The sequence below is a fragment of the Piliocolobus tephrosceles genome, chromosome 1 (genome assembly GCF_002776525.5).
Source record: "Piliocolobus tephrosceles isolate RC106 chromosome 1, ASM277652v3, whole genome shotgun sequence".
Classification (NCBI taxonomy): Eukaryota; Metazoa; Chordata; class Mammalia; order Primates; family Cercopithecidae; genus Piliocolobus; species Piliocolobus tephrosceles.
The window spans coordinates 58,436,113-58,454,027 of record NC_045434.1 but is presented as its reverse complement, the minus strand read 5'-3'; the positions used below and the strand labels follow the sequence as shown (position 1 = coordinate 58,454,027).

General features: G+C 50.3%; 1 protein-coding gene across 1 annotated transcript in view; it reads right to left on the bottom strand.

The window, feature by feature from the left end:
• Nucleotides 1-17,915, bottom strand: part of NAV1 (neuron navigator 1) — a 283,320-nt gene that overhangs the window by 102,727 nt on the left and 162,678 nt on the right. Inside the window, exons 5-6 of the mRNA XM_023187002.2 lie at nt 9,581-9,683; nt 3,433-3,798 (exon numbers count right to left, since the gene is read on the bottom strand). Of these exons, the coding sequence (XP_023042770.2) occupies nt 3,433-3,798; nt 9,581-9,683 (469 nt within the window). The remainder of the gene's footprint in view (nt 1-3,432; nt 3,799-9,580; nt 9,684-17,915) is intronic.

Sequence of the window (17,915 nt, the reverse complement as noted above, 5' to 3'; positions counted from 1 at the left end):
TGGGTACAGAATTTCTCTTTGGGGAGAAGACAGAGTTCTGGAAATGGACGTGGTGATGGTTACACAGCAATGTGAATGTACTGCATGCCACTGAACTGTACACTTTAAAATAGTTAACATAAAATGGTAAATTTTATGTTATATGTATATTACCATGATTTTAAAAAATAAATCCTTTTTAAAAAAACATGTATGATTATTCTGGCAGCAGCATCAGAGTTACTTTCTTCCTTCTAGTTTGCTGACTTTAGTTTGAAGAATTTGCCTTCTTTGATTTGCTGACTAATGACCCTGAAAGGGGCCTGGTCACTGGAGGGAGAAGGGAGAGCTGACTTGAGACTGAACAGGGGCTTGGGAAGAACCCTTAAACGGATGATCCCCCTGCAGATAAACAGAGTGTGGAGAAAGCGCCAGAATTACTGTCATCTTTTATGGCTCACTCGGATAGCTTGGAGCCGATTATGTCACCCAGTGGGGAGAGATCAGTTTTTCTGCTGGCCCAGTGCTGGGAGCTCTTGGGAGGTAGGAAAGTAAATGGCAGCAGGCCGAGGCTGACGGGTGGGAAGGGGTGTCACAGTGTGACTGAGGAGGGAAGCGCTGAAGCTATCCCTACAGGGAATAGTCCTATCCCTTTTATGACTAGAGAAACAGTTTTTTAAGAAATAGGACATTTCCTAAATTATAACATCTAGATGGAAACCACAGTGGGGATGAGAAGACCAACAGGAGGCTGAGCAAGGTTTGCATGTTCACTTAAAGAGTCGCTGGAATCCAGGTTGCCTTGTTACTAATTAAAACAACACCACTTAACCATGAAAACATATAATTGAGGAGTGACTGTTTACATTAAATTATTGGGATTATAAGTTGATTCCCTTCAACTCTGACTTCTCAGATGGCCATGTTTACAGTCCTGGCAGGGAAGTTAACAAACTCGTGTTAAGGGTTACTGCTAACTGAAGGTTGACCATAAAAATGCATGTGAAATGATCTTGTAAACTGGCATCACAGTTTACAGTGAGGTCCACTTTATGGATATTGTCATGCCAACAATTGATTCTGCGTTCCCCATGCAAACTCCGGGCTTCCCTGGGCCTATAGCTGGGGGCTGTGCAGGGAAGGCAAGTTCTTATTCATGCTAGTCTCGGTGAACTCTAATTTAAAAAAAATAGATTCGGGAGCACACATACTGTCCAGAGGAAAGAGGATAAAGCAAGGATGTTAGGGGGGGATAAAGAGGGTCTTTCCTACCCTTTCCCCCTGCATTCCATGCCCCTACACCCTATTATCTATGCCCCTGGGACTGACCAGCTGCTACTAGATCTGTCTTCGCTGCTGATTCTGAGTGAGTGGGACTCTGGTCAGACTACACAACGCTGACAGTAAGAATCGTGTCTCTCCATCAGTCTGGCACTCTAATAACAAAAATAATAATAGCAGCAAAAACAATAGCTATCATTTACTGAGCATTTACAATGAGCCGGGAATTATTCTAAGTACTTTACATATATTAACCCATTGAATCCCCATCATAGCCCTGAAATAAGTTCTACTCTTATCTGCATTTGACAGATAGACAAATGGAAGAATGCCTGGGGAGGTTAACTAGTTTGCTCAAGCTCATACAGCTAGTTAAGAGCCGGAAGTCCTGCCACCTTCCTCAGACTGGGATGTTTCCAAGTGGGGGTCCTGTACCTTCCAACACTTGGGGTATTTTCTGCCATGGCCATCAGCTGGGTTGGTGGGGTGAAGGGCTGTCAGAGGGGTCTTGTTTCCATCAGTTTGGGAGCTGTACTGGGCAGGGGTCCTGTCACTTCACCTGTCTGGAAGCTCCCTAGGGTCTGGGGCTACGGCCCTTCTAACACATGGGGGACTTTCTAGAGACTCAGCCCCACAGGGCTTGTGCCACCCTCTGCACCCTCCTGGGATTCTCAGAGGAGAGTAGCAACCTGACACTTCCTCAGGCAGTCCCTGGCAGCTTCCTAGGGCAGAGGTTGTGTGGAGCAGCTCCTCACACACCTTGGCTCTCCTTCCTGTCCAGCACAGGCCTCTGACCACAGAAGGAGCTCAGGACCTGTGCACTGCATGGTTTTTCTCTGCTCTCAGCTCCAGGCTGGCAGATCTGAGCATGAGCGCGAGGTTGGGCTGGCCCCTGGGATTTAGCAGGCAGTAAACAACTCCATTCATGCGTCAGTTGTTTTGCTCCAGAGCAGCCTCATCAGCTGGACAGGCCCTAACCAGATCCCTCCAAGTTTCTCCGCAGGGGTGGAGATGGGGGTGGGGAACAGTGGATGGCCTGGAGCTTGGCTCTCGTCTTTTCCGAGGAGAGGCTACTTTCCACTCCCTTGAAGTCTGGGATTTTTATTGGGGAGAGGCAGGCCCTGGCAGTAAGATATTAAGTCCCTGAGAAGGAAGGGAAGGGGTACTGCTACTACTTGTATGGCCCCTTGGCGGAGGAGGGTATCAGCAAATCAAGAAGGGAGAGTGGAGGTGGCAGTCAGCTGAGAGGTGCTCCAGAGAAGCTTCCAGAGCCACTGCCTCTCTCCGGTCTCCAGGCTTGGAAGAGTGGGCCAGGATCCCCCTAAGCCCCCAGCACTTCATTCTTCCTATCCTCTCTTCTATCCTCCCAGACTAGGAGAGGACAGCAAGAATGAAGTGCTAGGGGCCTGGGGTCCTGGCCAGCTCTTCCAAGGCTGGAAGGCACAGGCACAACTCTGTCAATTAAGGCAGAAAAAGAAAGAAGATGAGGGTCCCTGCAGGGCAAAGGGCAGGAAAGAAGGGTTTGACATGCTGGGTAGGGATTAGGAAGTTGCATGATTGGTAGAAGGTTTGCAGAGGAAGAAACCCAAGGAGCAGAGACTGAGGACCAGTCGGATAGGAAACTGAGGAGTTAGGAACTCCTGGCAAAGGAAGTGGAGTTACTGCTGCTACTCTCCGTTTGACTAGCGATTTCACCTATATGCTCTCATTTTCTCTTCTTAGGTAGATAGATACGATGTTAATATCCTTATTTTTTTTTTTTTTTTTGCAAATGCGAAAGCAGATTTAGTTGTCCAGGGTCTACACAGAGTTCACATAACAGCTGGGAATAAAATGCTCTTCCAAGGCTCTTTGAGCCAGTTTCTTGAGGGCAAAGAGCCAGGGAGGCGGATGACAGAATGACAGCCACAGAGACCAATGAGAGGGAGGCGCCTTCATTGACCAATCAGCTCCTCGGATGTAGGCCCTGCCCACACCACACCCAAGTCTAGAATAAACCACATCGAATTTTAGAGGCAATAACAAAGTGTACACATCACACTTTTGTGTGCTTTCGTCGCAGCACAGCAAACCAAAACCCCTGTTTTGGGTTCCACTCCACTTTTAAGGCATCCCATCCCAGTGGTCTTTCCCCCATCCTCCCCGCGCCATCCAAGAAGGCCCTGAGCTTACCCAGTAGTGATGTCGTCGTCTTCCGTCATGGTCTTGCCCATGAGGTCACTGTCGCTCATGTAGCCGGACTTGAGGTCCACCTCATCTGAGTCCAAGGACTCGACCAGCTCCAGGCGGGAGATGTGGCTGAGCTTGCTGGGGCTGCGCATGGGCATGGTGTGGGAGTAGTGGGCCCGCTCCCCGTGCATGTACCAGGCGGGCGTCCCCTCCGAGCGGCAGCTCCCACCCACAGAGGGCGCGTCACCAGCCTGCAGCCGTGGACTGGACTGGCCATAGCGCCATGAGAGAGGGGACGAGCGGTTGGAGAGGCTGGACACGCTGCGTGGGTTGGCGTCATCGCTGTCATAGCAGGTCGTCTCCAGGGAGCTGGGCGGAGAGCAGAGGGCACTACTTAGTCCTTGTCACGGCCGCTGTGTGCTCTGTCCCCTCACACGCACCCCAGCAATGCCTCCCCTCCACCCACAGGCCCTCTCACCTCCTCCCCACCTGCCCAAGCTCCACCTCCTCCATGAGGCCTCTGATTGTGTGTTACCTTTGTAATAAGTTATCTGTTTGACAAAGGAAAGGATCTTAAGTGGTTAGGGAAGCAATCCTGTATACTGTTAAGAGCCTAGACTGTATAATATGACCTGGGTTTGAATTCTATTTTGCTATTTGTTAGTAAGCGAGCTCAAGGAAAGCACTTAACTGAAGCTTCAGTTTCCCCATCTGTACAATGAGGATAACGGCATAACAGCTACCTTATAGAGTTGTAAGGATCACATATGTACAGATGGAACACAGTGCCTGGTATACGGAAGGGGGCAACAGATCTGGGGGCAAGTGGGAGAGACTGGTCACTTGAGCTTAGAAGGCCTTGACTATTTTGTTAAGGATGTGTCCATCACCTCTTTTCTAATTAGCCGAGGGCTAGCTGATTCCCAAACATCAGATATAGGAAAGCTGAAGTAGAGTGCAGAGGATAGGAAAAGCTTTGGGAATCTTGGATGTATGGCAGGTCCCCAGTAAGACTGGTCCAAGCCACAGGCCTAGGGCAGCCGGGGAAGTAGAGCGTTCCCAGAGAATAGGGCAGCCTTAACTGGACAAAGGAGAGGACACAGGGAACCCGACATGTGGGTGAAGCCGAATGTCCAGAGTCTCAAGCCTCAGGCCCTGCTAGACCAGGCCAAGGGAGCAATGCCCAGGTTAGTGCTGGATGGCCTGAGACTAGGGGAGCCTGGGGGCCTAGGGAAGGAGATAGGGCCAGGGGGGCTGCGGAGAGGAAATACAACTGGAATCTGGTTGAAGGGGTGGCTTGCACTTGGGTTCAGGCTGAGCGCCATAATTCCACCTAGCCTAGCAGTGGGGCCAGCCCAAATCAGCCTTAGGCAGGGTCTCCATAACTTGTCCTAACTTAAGCCAGACAGGACTAAGTAAGTGAAATGGGGTTTGGTGGCCAAGAAAGCTGGGGCAAGTGAGGCAGTCTGTGGCTGGACACGAGTTGTCTGAACCCAAGCAATCACTGGTCTGTGAACACATTCATTGCTTAGCCACTCTGGGGGCTGGAATGGGAGTGGGACATTGATTTTTCCATTCTGATTTCTATCAAGTTTCTTAAAAAAAGAAAAATTTCGGCCGGGCGCGGTGGCTCAAGCCTGTAATCCCAGCACTTTGGGAGGCCGAGACAGGTGGATCATGAGGTCAGGAGATCGAGACCATCCTGGCTAACACGGTGAAACCCCGTCTCTACTAAAAAATACAAAAAACTAGCCGGGTGAGGTGGCAGTGCCTGTAGTCCCAGCTACTCGGGAGGCTGAGGCAGGAGAATGGCGTGAACCCGGGAGGCGGAGCTTGCAGTGAGCTGAGATCCGGCCACAGCACTCCAGCCTGGGTGACAGAGCAAGACTCTGTCTCAAAAAAAAAAAAAAAAGAAAAGAAAAATTTCCAAAGTTGTCTCTATTGGACCTGAGAAAATAGGGTCTTATTTTCTGATCAGCAGAACTTGAGGGATCCAAACGCTCTTGAAACTGAGTGTGCTGGGGTCCTGGCAATAGTCCTGTGGGCAAGATGGCGGAGGCTCTGGCCGGGCAGGGCAATCAGTGGCGGCTGCTTCTGAACCTCTGGAGGGCTTCCTGACCGGGTCCTTGCCCAGCCGCTCCCCTCTCGGCCCTGCCAACTCTTTTTACTTATTTATTTATTTTTGACAGGGTCTCACTCTGTTGCCTAGGCTGGAGTGTAGTGGTACAAACACAGCTCACTGCAGCCTTGACCTCCTGAGCTCAAGTGATCCTCCTGCCTCAGTCCCAAAGTAGCAGGGATGACAGGCACACATGAGCACATCCTGCTAATTTTTGTATTTTTTATAGAGACGGGATTTTGCCATGTTGTCCAGGCTGGTCTCGAACTCCTGAACTCAAGCAATCCTCCCACCTCGGCCTCCCACAGTGCTAGGGTTACTGGCATGAGCCACTGCCCCCTGCTTCTGGCAGCCCTTTAGGAACCCCTTTCTGTTCTGCAGCTCTGCCTCGTACAGTGTCTTGTTTCGGCTTCTAATTACCGTGGATCTAGACATCACATCTCCTTGGACAGAAACGGACACTCCCCGAGGCCAGAGACTGTGGTGATGGTGTGACTTTGCCTGCCTTGCTCACTCATGACTGTATTTCAGCACTTTGCATGGCGCCTGGCCTGCAGCTGGTGCTGAAGAATGAATCAAAGAGGAGCAAACCCACAACGGATGTGTAAATAAAAAGCAAGGAAGTTCGCATCAGAAAACTCAGTCCAGGGCCCTATGCAGTAAGTGCTTGATAAAAGCAAGCTGACCTTGACCACGGGATGAGACACGGGAGGAAGAGGATGATGCTAACCATACTGAGAGGGTGGCGGGGATCTCCAGGGGAACTGGTTTGGGTAGTTAGCCTACACCATGGTTATACACTGGTGTGGGAGTGAGGGCTGCACTCAGCATTTGTGTTCCTCAATTCTATTCCTGGCCTGCCCCTGTTTAGTTCTTTGTACTAAAAGTCCTCTTCCCCTATTCCACAGCTCTCTGTCTTTTTTTTCAATTCCCCCAAACACATCTCTAGACATCTCTAGACCTAAGCTGGTGAGGAGGATTCTAGCTCAGATCCTCAGTTCTTGAATTCCAGCCTGCACCCACCGTTCAGGCTTGCCTCTCTCTGGGGAGGACACAGTTTCATTTCCTCTCCAGCCACAGTCTGACCCAGACTTTCCTTGCTAGGGGAAATGAACCAGTAGAAATAGAGGAAGCAGCACAGGAGTAAAGAGGAATTCCTTCTGAAGAGGAATGGAATCTAGTTATCCTGGGAGTTCCTGGGTGAAAACAGCCTTGCAGGAAGCACACACTAGACTATAACCTCTGAGGATAAAGCTTGTGTCTGTTCTGGGGAGCCAGTGCCTAGCGCTGCGCCTGACACACAGCTGGCATGGGTTCTGAGCATGCTGAGTACAGAACCCACCCTCATCAACCAGTGTGACTCTGGCAGGTGCCTCCCTGCCCCCAGCCTCATTCTCTAACCCAGGGAGTATGTATATATCCCGCCTACTTCCAGGGCTAAGGGAAGGGCTCATTGATAGAAAGCACTTTAAAAAGTAAAAGAGCCAGTCGGGCACGGTGGCTCATGCCTGTGATCCCAGTACTTTGGGAGGCCAAGGCGGGTGGATCACCTGAGGTCAGGAGTTCGAGACCAGCCTGGCCAACATGGTGAAACCCCATCTCTACTAAAAATACAAAAATTAGCCAGGCGTGGTGGCACATGCCTGTAGTCCTAGCTACTTGGGAGGCTGAGGCAGAAGAATTGCTTGAACCTGGGAGACAGAGGTTGCAGTGAGCTGAGATCATGCCAAGGCATACCAGCCTGGGAGACAGAGACTCTGTCTCAAAAAAAAAAAAAAAAAAAAAGAGCCATAAAACGTCAGGGAATCATTGTTTTGGCCATCAGTGTGGAAGAGGAATAATATAAACCAAAGTCGAAGAGAGGAAGTGGCTCTAGGTCCACGGTAAACAGAAAAACCAGCTCCGGGGCTCTTGGTTCCTTTCCTATAAAGGGAGGCAGAAGCCAGACGCCTTATACTCTCCCCCTAAACCAGTCAGCATTATGCAAAAGGCTTGATTTAAGCCTCCCCTTTCCCACTAGAAGCAGAAAACAAATAGCGCCTGCCTAGGGTCAAGCTGTCCAGCTTAACGGAGGGGCTGGGGGCTGGCTGCTCTGAGTCAGTGGCACCAGGAGGCTGGAGCTGCTACTTCTGTCCCACTCCTGTGAGTGAGTCATTTGGGGTGTGACCCTCTCAGCAACTAAGCACTTTCTGGCTTCTTTGGCATGAGGCTGGTGGGTGACTTGGTGCTGAGAGATGTTCCAACAATTTCCTTGGATGGGGAAAGGCAGATGTCCAAGATTTCATCCGCTGGGTCCTAAACTGATAAGCCAAGCTCTGCCAGACCCGTTTCACTTGGGTTCCTGCTGGGGGCTTAGGGCTATAAGGGAATGGCAGCAGGGGACAGATGTAAGGGGGTCCTGGAGCCCCCACTATCCACCTTTTTCCAGGACTTCCTTGGTCACCTCCCTTTCAGTAGTCAGGGATCTGCTGGCCTGAGCAGAGGTAATCCCCAGAGAGTTTTGATTTATCTTATCATTGAAAATATTCGAGATGTCTGGGAGTAAAGGGCTGAGTGTCCAAGATGCAGGCATGGGCTGGGGATAGGGGGAGGAGTAGTACAAGGAAGGAGAAGGAGAAGGGTCTTCCAAGCAGGAAGAACTAGAGCCGATGGCTGAAAGCTACTGAAGACTAAATGCAGTTCCACATCAGAGTCACTGCAATCCCACAACGCACTGGGGTGACTGAAAGGCAGTGAGTTGGCCGGGTGTGGTGGCTCACACCTGCAATCCCAGCACGTTGGGAGGCCAAGGTGGGTGGATCACTTGAGGCCAGGAGTTCGAGACTGGCCTGGCCAACATGGTGAAACTCGATCTCTATGAAAAATACAAAAAGTAGCTGGGCGTGATGGCACACGGCTGTAATCCCAACTACTCGGGAGGCTGAGGCAGTGGGCGACAGAGTAAGACTCTATCTTTAAAAATAATAATAGAATAAAATAAAATAAAAGGCCCATGTTAAAAATAAAAAAAGGAAGGTAATGAGTTATTTGTCATTCGTGGTATGTAAATATGTCCATGGGTGTGGACCTATCCTCAGAATCCCAGATGGCCACACCATGGGCTAAAAAAGTCCTTTACCACTGCCCCTGTGTCCCAACTTTGCTCTCAATTTTCCGGCCCCAGGAGTTGGAGAGGAATCCACTTCCAGTCTAACTGGGGAGGCTTCCTAGCCCTCACACAGCCTTCCTGCCCCACACCCCCCATGATTTCCCAATCTGCTTGTCTGTTCTCCCTCCCTCTGTCCCCAGAGCTTAGCCCAGCCCTCTGCCCCACTTGGAGCTGACAGCATGAGCTCATCTGGGCAGTCCAAGGAGCCAGCAAGGGAAATTCTGAGTCACAGCAGAGCCTGTGGCCAGGACTTTGCTCCAGAGAGAGGTGCCGTGGGAGGGCTGAGTGCCCCATGTAGCTGGAGGCTATGAGGTCTCTGCAGGCAGTGGGCTAGGGGACACACCTAACAGGGCAAGGAGCTGGGTGACACTGTGTGGGCCCTGTTGAGCACTCAAGCCTCCCTCGGTGGCTGGTAGAAGAGGCCAGGGGCCACCTAATTGACACAAGAGTGAAAAGATCCAGGTGTTGAGAAGGGAACTGATTCTAGAACCCTAGTTTGATGGAGACTCAGGAACAGGAAGAGAGCATTTAGTAAACCTTCTCTTGACAGATTGAGGAGACAGAGGTCTAAGGAAGGAGACTGACTATCAGAGATCACACACTGAGCTGTGTAATGGCTCCCACTTCCTGGCTCCTAGACTAGTGATTTTCAAGCTGATTTGCTGAAATGAAATGAAAAGCTCAGGCACAAGCAGATAGAAGACAAAGCCAAGCTTCTCTTGTTGAGATCAATGGATTTCCTCTTCCTTCCGCAGTGGCTCCACGCATCAGGCCACCTGGCTGACCTGGCAGAGGTATGGAGGGACCCGGGGGCCCTGCCCTCCAGAATGTGATGGAGAGCCAGGAAGGCAGAGGGCATGACCGTCTCCGCAGCTTGAGCTTACCTGTGAGTCACCTGGGACCCCCGCAGGCTGGACATGGTCTCTTCCAGGTTCTGTCGGAGATCCAGGACATTCTGCACTGTCCTCTTTCTCTGGGACTCTGGGTCTGGGAGGGAGAGAAGGAAGAGCTGGGTGTGAAGAGGACTTAGTGCTGGGATCCTGGGGGTCAGGAAGTGGAGACTGACAGTGTTCCCAGGAGGCTAGTCCCTGGGCCATGATAGTCACCTCCCTCCTCCCTTTCCCAAAGACGACCAACAGAATGGGCCCTCTCAAAGGCCCTGGGCATGGCCCTTGAGCCCTCTGAACCCCAGACCCTGGCAGGGGGTACAGGCATGGGTTTCTGTGTCTGTGCACTCCTTCCAGAGCCCCCAGGTAACTGCCTCTGCCTCTGGCTTTGTTTTGGAGAGGCCCTGCTTCTCACAGCAGAGGTCTTGAGCAAGATTTCTCATGGCTGAGATAAGCTGGAACATCTGCCTGAAACCACCTCCCCAGGGTCGTGCTGGTAAATGTTTAACAACCGACTCTCAGAGAAAGGGGACACTGATGTATAGTGTTTGCCAATGTCCATGGTACAAAGCCTCCTATCACGGCCACTTTCAGTCCACCAATCTGATGTCACTGACCACAGTGTTAGGAAGAGGTGCTAACAATTGGCTCTGGGGAACCAGTACAAGCTGGCTTCGGCACACCTAAGCCCAGGCATGGACTGGTAATATCTGGGGTTACTCTATGGGGTCCCAGGAAGTTAGTTCAGATATAGCCTCCTAAAGGCCAGGTGGCTGGTGGGAGGTAGAAGGGATGAGCAGTCATTTTCTGGAGCTTGAACTGAGCTCTGGGCAGTCCTCACACAAGTGGTGCAGTCCCGAGTGAGGAGGATGCACGGGTGTGACCCAATCCTCAGAATCCCAAATGACCAAGAGCCATTTTATTCAACCCTGCTGTCCAGATATTAGCCTGGACAGATGAGAATCTACAACAGCAAACAGTGAAAATAACATCCTGACTGAGAGGTGCTTGAGCATGAAGGAACTCAAAGAATGTTCTCCTTCCTTCCTTCAGTCCATCCAGTGAATCTTTGTCAAGCACTTACTTCATATCAGACACCACCCTGGGCCCTGAAGACAGTATAATGAAGAGAAGCTGGCTCTGCCCCATGGCTTATCTTTCATTTTTGGACCTAAAGTCATGAATGGAACCAAGTCCCCCGGTACCTCCCTAAAAGACAATCTGCAGGAGAGAGTAAGGGAGTGACAGAAAGATGGTGGCAAAACAATAGAGAAAACCCAAGAACTCTGGCTCTCCAGGCTACTCCCTTTTCTCCTCCATCCCCAAGCCTTCTGTCACTGCTGCCCAGGCCAAACGCCCCCTCAAGTTCCTCCTCAGCCACAGACTCAGCAGGAGTGTAAGGTTCTTTTAGCTGCCAGAGGGAACATTTCTGAATCTCTTTAAGAGGTTTTATTCCCCCAAGACTAAACTCAGGCCGGCTGGCAGGCGGCTTGACTGTCTTGTCAGGGAGGGGAGGTTGGGTGGGGCGGGCAGGGAGCCTGCATTGCCCTCTCCAGAGCCTTTTGGGCACCTTTTCTGAGAACTAGCTCCACACCCAAGCCTAGCCATCCCTCCTTTCCCCTCCCAGGGGGAGCTTCTCCACTCCCACCATCCTCTCATGGTCAGCACCATGGATCCAGGCCTCCATGCTGGTGGCAAGGATCAAGGACAAATGGCAAGCCACCAGGCCAGTGGCCTAAGCTCTATCCCCAGTCCTGGCATCACTTCTGTGGCCGCCAATGCCTATTTATCCTGGCAAGTGTCACCTTGTAAGCTGCTCCATGGCTTTAATTGATGGCTTGGCGTGAAACACAGACAGGGTCAATTTTTTAGACTCGCCAAGAAATAAAATTGCATTCTAAAATGCCTATGTGGGGACTAAGAACATGGTGCCAAGGTGTGGGTTACTGGCCCAGGGTGATGCTTTTTATGGGCTTGGCAGAGATGAGGGACAGGCACACACATCTCCAAGGGGTGTGTATTCTCAAAGAGGAAGGTGATCAAGAGTTACTCAGAGACTTCTGTGTGTGCCAGATCCTTTGCATGCATTATCTACTTGAATCCTTGCAACATTTCTGGGAGATTTGTGCTACTGCCCCATTTAACAGATGAGAAAACTGAGACTCAGACAGAACAAGTAAACTGCCCAAGGTCACACACCTAGCATGTAGCACAAGGCAGAGTTGAGCCCAGGAAGAAACTCATACTTGTTTTGACATATCACAGGGCATCTCTGCACCAGTAGCATCAAGCATGGCAACTGTTATATACAAGGTCCTTAGGTCTCGAGCAGTGGCTCATGCCTGTAATCCCAGCACTGTGCGAGGCCGAGGCCAGAGGATTGCTTCAGGCCAGGAGTTTGAGATCAGCCTGGGCAACACAGGGAGACCCTGTCTCTATTAAAAAAAAAAAAAAAAATTGGCCAGGTGGTTTATGCCTATAATACTAGCTATTTGGGAGGCTGAGGCAGGAAGATCCCTTGAGCCCAAGAGTTCAATGCTGTAATGGACTATGATCACACCACTGTACTCCAGCCTGGGCAATAGAGTGAGACCCGGTTTCAAAAAAAAAAAAAAAAAAAAAAAAAAACAAAGAAGAAGATGCTTAATGAACATTTCAAGAATGGATGCTACCACAATTTTTTAAAATTTCCAAAAACCCATGAAAAAAAGTAAAGGGATACATACATGTCACATTAGGAAAATGTCTTTTTTTTTTTTTTAAGAAAAATGTTTAAACCACATAGTAGCCTCAGGAGAGTCACGCTGCATTCCCTAACGCTCCAGATGCTCCAGATGGGAGTCAGACATCTAGGTCACAGGTTTGACCCTCTTTCTCCATATCTCTTTCATCAAAGACCTCTATCCTAGCCCTCTTCCTCAATTCCACATCAGCAGAGTGTGGTGGGGCTACCTCAGAGTCTCCCAGACTCGCCAAACCACAAGGGTCCTCAAAGTCGCTCAATCCTGCTCTCCGGAGAGCTGGTAGGCTGAGGTCCAGGAAGTAGGGACTAGCTGGAGACCACAGAGATGCTAATGGAAGAACACTGGACTCCAGGCAGCTTCTCCACGGGTATAGATTTGGGGCATACAGGGGAGGAGGTTAGGTAGGGCAGGGTTTGGTTTCCTTGGGGGTGACCAGGATCTGGTCTCTGCTCCCAGGCCAGAGGGGCCCTGCAGAGGCTGCACCCTACAGCTCCCTCTGCTCCAGCAGTGGCCCCTGGTGGCCATTGTGGGTATGCCGCGCTGCTTCTCCAAGGCTCAGCCCAGGGTGGGTCTGGAGGGTTGGGGTTCCTGGTAAGTCTGGCTTCCTCCACATTCCTGGGTGACAGACACATTCCCGTGGTGGTGCAGCACACAGTCCCAGGCCAAGAGGACTTACTTGCGTATAAAAGAAAGGCCTCCAGAGCTCCAGAGGCTGCAGAGGGGCCTAGGTTGAGGGGCCAATCTGACATTCCCACCCATGACCCTGAAGGTGAATTTTTACATTTTAGCTTAAACACATGAGTAAGTTACATTTCCGAGGGAATTTACTTCACCTGTCAACCCTCGTCCACTCCTGATCTTCACCTTACCCCACCTCTGACCACCAACCCATAACTAAGCTTCACCCCTTTCTCACCATCTCCTGGGAGGGTGAGGGTCAGGGATCGGGTGAAGGTATCTAGGGCTTACGCTACTCTGTGATAATGAGAAAAGTAACCTAAAACTTCAATGGTTTTTTTTTTTTTTCTTTTTTCTTGAGACAGGGTTTCACTCTGTCTCCCAGGATAGGGTGGCATGATCATGGCTCACTGCAGGCTCAACTTCCCTGGTTTTGAGTGATTCTCCCACCTTAGTCACCTGAGTAGCTGGGACTACAGGCGCGCCCCATCATACCTGGCTAATTTTTGCACTTTTAGTAGAGACGGGGTTTTGCCATGTTGCCCAAGCTGGTCTCAAACTTCTAAGTTCAAGCGATCCTTCTGACTCAGCCTCCCAAAGTGCTGGGATTACAGGTGTGTGCCATCGTGCCCGGCTAATGTCTTGTTTTATTGGCTAAGTTGAGATGCCCTGGAGGCTGCCTCCATGTGTCTCTGTCAAATGTTTTGCTCTGGGTGTGGGACAGGCCTGGGGACAAAACAGAGTCCAGACATGGCAAAGATGGAGAGGGAGTCTTGGTGGGCCATCCCCTTCTTCAGTACCCCTAAGTGAAGGATGTGCTCAGACTACTCCCATCTTATGTGGCACCTTTGTGCAAATTAGAACTAGGTACTCTCCAGTCCAACCCACCACTAGCCAGGTCCTAGTAGAGTACAGCATTCTCCTTCACATGATACCAGCCAGGATGCCACCCTCCCAAACTTTCTCTGGGAGCCTGGGAGTGCGTGCTGTCTTAGCTCCCACAGAACAGGGTCCAGCTGCAAGAATGGTGTGTGTGTCTGTGTGTGTGTGTCTGTGTGTGTGTGTGTGCATGCATGCACATGTGTGTGAGAGAGACAGAGAGACAAGTAGGGTTTGAGGGGGGAAGGTGGCAGGTAGGGCAGGCCCCAGGGTGACATCAAGATCTATGGGGAGGAGCTCAAGATGTTATCCTGGGCTGCCCCTCCAAGCCTTTCCCTGAAAATGGAGCAACTGGGGAGAGAATGTGCGTGCTACTCAGGCTCAGAACAGATGCAAGAGTCTCTCCCAACTCAGTCATCACCATGGCAATTCACAGTCACCACAAACAGCAGCATAGCCCCAGCATGTACTGGGGCATTGGAAGAACAGGATGGTGTTTCTTTCTACGCACTATTGGCTCTTACACAAGACCACAGGGAGAGCATACTGTCCATGTCAACGGTTTTTGGGCAAGGACTAGCAATCAAATACACTTGACAGACAGGTGCATGCACACACAAATCAAATAATGCCCAGCTACTCAATGTTCAACACGAGGCATTTTCCATGTTATTTCATTTGAGCCAGGAGACTGATCACAAGTCTTTTTGACTCCAGAGCCCTTGTTCTTTCCACTACAATACGGTGTTTTAAAATACATGCACATGCCTCCAGATATACACACCTACTTCTGGTCCAGCCTGTAGTTTGCAGAAACCCTCATAAAATTCTGCAATTCTGCAGACATATGCACGGAGAGATTTCTGTGGACATATCTCTCATTGTATGGGGAGGAAGCAAGAAGACTAAAACGATGCTAGAGGAAGAGAAGTAATTTAAAGGACAGCCAAGGGTGTGCTGTGAGGATGAGGTAAAAAGGGTCGTTCTCTCTGTCCCAGTGTCAGAACAGGGAAATCAGGCTTCCCTAGGAGGGCAGGACTATGAAACTGCTCATCAAGAGATGGGGACAGTGATGTAGTGGCAAGAACATAGTCCTTAGATTCAGGAAGACCTGTGCTTCAGGTCCTGGGACTGCCCCCTTCCCAGCTTGTTTGAACAAGCCATCTCACCTCACTGCTGTTTCCTGCTCTGGGAAATGGGAACGATACCCACTTGGTGGGATTGCTGTGAGGCTTAAAGAGCTAATTTACAAACCTGTTTATAGTACGGTGCCTGGCACACAGTAGGTGCTCTATAAATGGTGGTTCTTATCTGTTAGAAGGCACAAAGAGGTGGGTGAACAATGGGTGCACCCTCGGGCTGGCACTGAGGCTGGCCCCTTGTCTGTTTCATTTCCTGATGGGTGGTGCACACCCCTGGAGGGTGCGGCTCAATGGACCGGACATTCTCTTCTGGGACCTTGCTTTGGCTAGGTGAGACCCTCACTCATACGTGGAGTTAGGGGTGGATGAGGTAGTAACAAAACCTTGTTTCTGTGTCATCAGGCCTGACTACCACTCTCTCACTGCTGTGAGGCAGTACAATATCGTCAAAACTGTTCCCTTGGGGCCAATCTTAGCTGCGGAGTATCATGAACCTCAGGGGCCTCCTCTGGCCTGCAGTCTAAAATCTGATGTAGTAACAGGCGGAGAGCCTCCAACTGAGGGTAATAACCCCCCAAAATTCAGAGAAGTTCAGGAAGAAGAAGACTCACGGGAATCCATCACCCAGCAGTCAAATATCCTCAAGTTCTATAAAATTTTAATTATTGGCTGACAATTAAGTAAACTGCAATAACTGCCTGTTGAAATCTTAGTTATTTCCACCAATGTTTCAGATCCCCCATTAGTGGTTTGGCCCAGGGCAGAGGCCACAGAGGACTGCGTTTGCACCTGATTTCTAGACTGGCTTCTGCTGTGAGTGGCTGGATGAGGTGGGAACCAATAGAAGGAACGGAAGTGAGCCAAAGAAAGAATGTTTTCAAGTCATGGCACTTCAGAGCTTGAAAGGATCTCATTTTGTACACGGCGGTTTTGGGGGTGGTGGTGGTGGAACAATAATCCCTCAGGCCCAGAGGGGAGGGGCCTGCCCAGTGTCACCAGGTTGTGAATGGCGTGGTAGCTATCACTCTTGGCTCAGGGATCTCTCGACCAGCACTCCATGTTGTGGGCTGGGGTTGAAACACACAGAGATGTGTCACCAGAAGAGGTGAACTGCAATGTAAATTCATTGTGTGGGGTGGTTTGGGACTGGATCCCAAATCCAGGCTAGGCTAAATGATCTGGAAACAAGGATTAAGCAACATAAGCAACACAACACACACACACACACACACACACACACACACACACACACATCCCTTCTTAATAACTCTCAAAAAGCGAGAGAAAAAACTCCTTCCTGACCCTGTTAGACCCCTAGGGTGAAACCTGGGTCGGTGGGAGTTTATCTGCCTGTCTCAGAACCAGCATTTGTTGATGATCATCTTGTGCTTACAATGAGTCAAATGTTTTTGGGAATTGTTTTTATTTCTCTCTCCTCCACTCAAGGACGTAAACCTTCAAACTCCAGGCAGGGAGAGCATTGCAGGCCCACCTCAGTGCACTCCTTGGTCTAATGATAAACTCCAGGTCTCTACCCGCTGCTCAGAGCTGGAGTAGGAGGGTTCTGCTGGTTCTTGCATCCAGTGACCTTGCATTGATTCACTGCAAAGGCTCCATCCTACAGTGTGGCTGGGGGCAGGTATGGAAAACTGACAGATAACCCAGCAAGCAAATCCCCTCTGCCTTCAAGTAGAGCACAGTAACTGTCACTACAGTGACTCCATCCCCTCTCTCTATCCTTTTCTTCGCCATCTGATGACCCAAGAGGCTCTAAAACAGATGCTGGCAGGCCCCCACACCAGAGGCACCCCATTTCCATGGAGGATGCAGGCAGGGGACTATTTGTTCTGTTACTAATCCTATCTTTCCCTCATTCCTCCACTTAAGTCACAATATTGTCAGAGGCAGTTGTCACTGAACCCCCGCAGCGTGGCAAATCTCATGCTTCTCGTAGTTGAGTGCTCCTGCTCCCCAGGGGAGCTCCCAGGGTTTTCATCCTTACCCCAGAGAATCCTGAACCATCTCAATCAGCGAGTAGGCTGAACTGGAGCCCAGCGCTCAGTGGCACTCCTGTTGTTTGCTGCATGGTGACATATACCCAGAAAGAGCCAGGACTGAAGGACTAATGTGTTGGCCACATGGGTGTGTGAGGCAAGGAAAGAAAAACTAGGAAAGTTTGGTCCCCCAAATCTGGGACCAGAGAGAGGAGCGTGCATGGCCACCTCAGCCTGGAACTGCCAGGCAGGTATCTTTCCAGATCACCGACTGTTTTGATTTTCATTGAGTGACATGGCTTGGATTAGGAACCCTTGGTAATGCACCTCCACTGGGCACTGGGCTAAGAGGAATTGTAAAGCAGGGCATGCCGGGTGGACAACTTAGAACACGTAAAGAGGGTGGGGGGTGGTAGTTTTTGCCTGTAATCACAACACTTTGGGAGGTAGAGATGGGAGGATCCCTCAAGCCCAGGAGTTCAAGACCAGTCTGGGCAACACAGCAAGAGCCCATCACTATAAAAAATAATTTTTAGAGTTCTAGCTTGGGAGCACACATGACTTAGCTGTGGGAGCTAAGGTGAATTACTTCCCCTCTTTGGGCCTCAGTTTCCCTATCTACAAATAAGAGAGTGGGAGTAGAGGACACCCAAGCCCCTACCCAGTTTTGACAGTCTGGTTCTATGGTTTTGTACTTGTCTGAAGCCCATAAAAGCATCTTTTCTCTCAAAGTATGTAAAAAAGGCAGATAACAGGGTGTCATCCCCAGAGCTTCTGATTCAGCAGGATAGAGATGGGGCCCAGGAATCCTCGTCTTTGCAAACCCCCCCAGTGGAGGGTGTGCTACATAAGGCCACATTTTGGAAAATCCTTAAGTCTCGTTGCACACCACCAG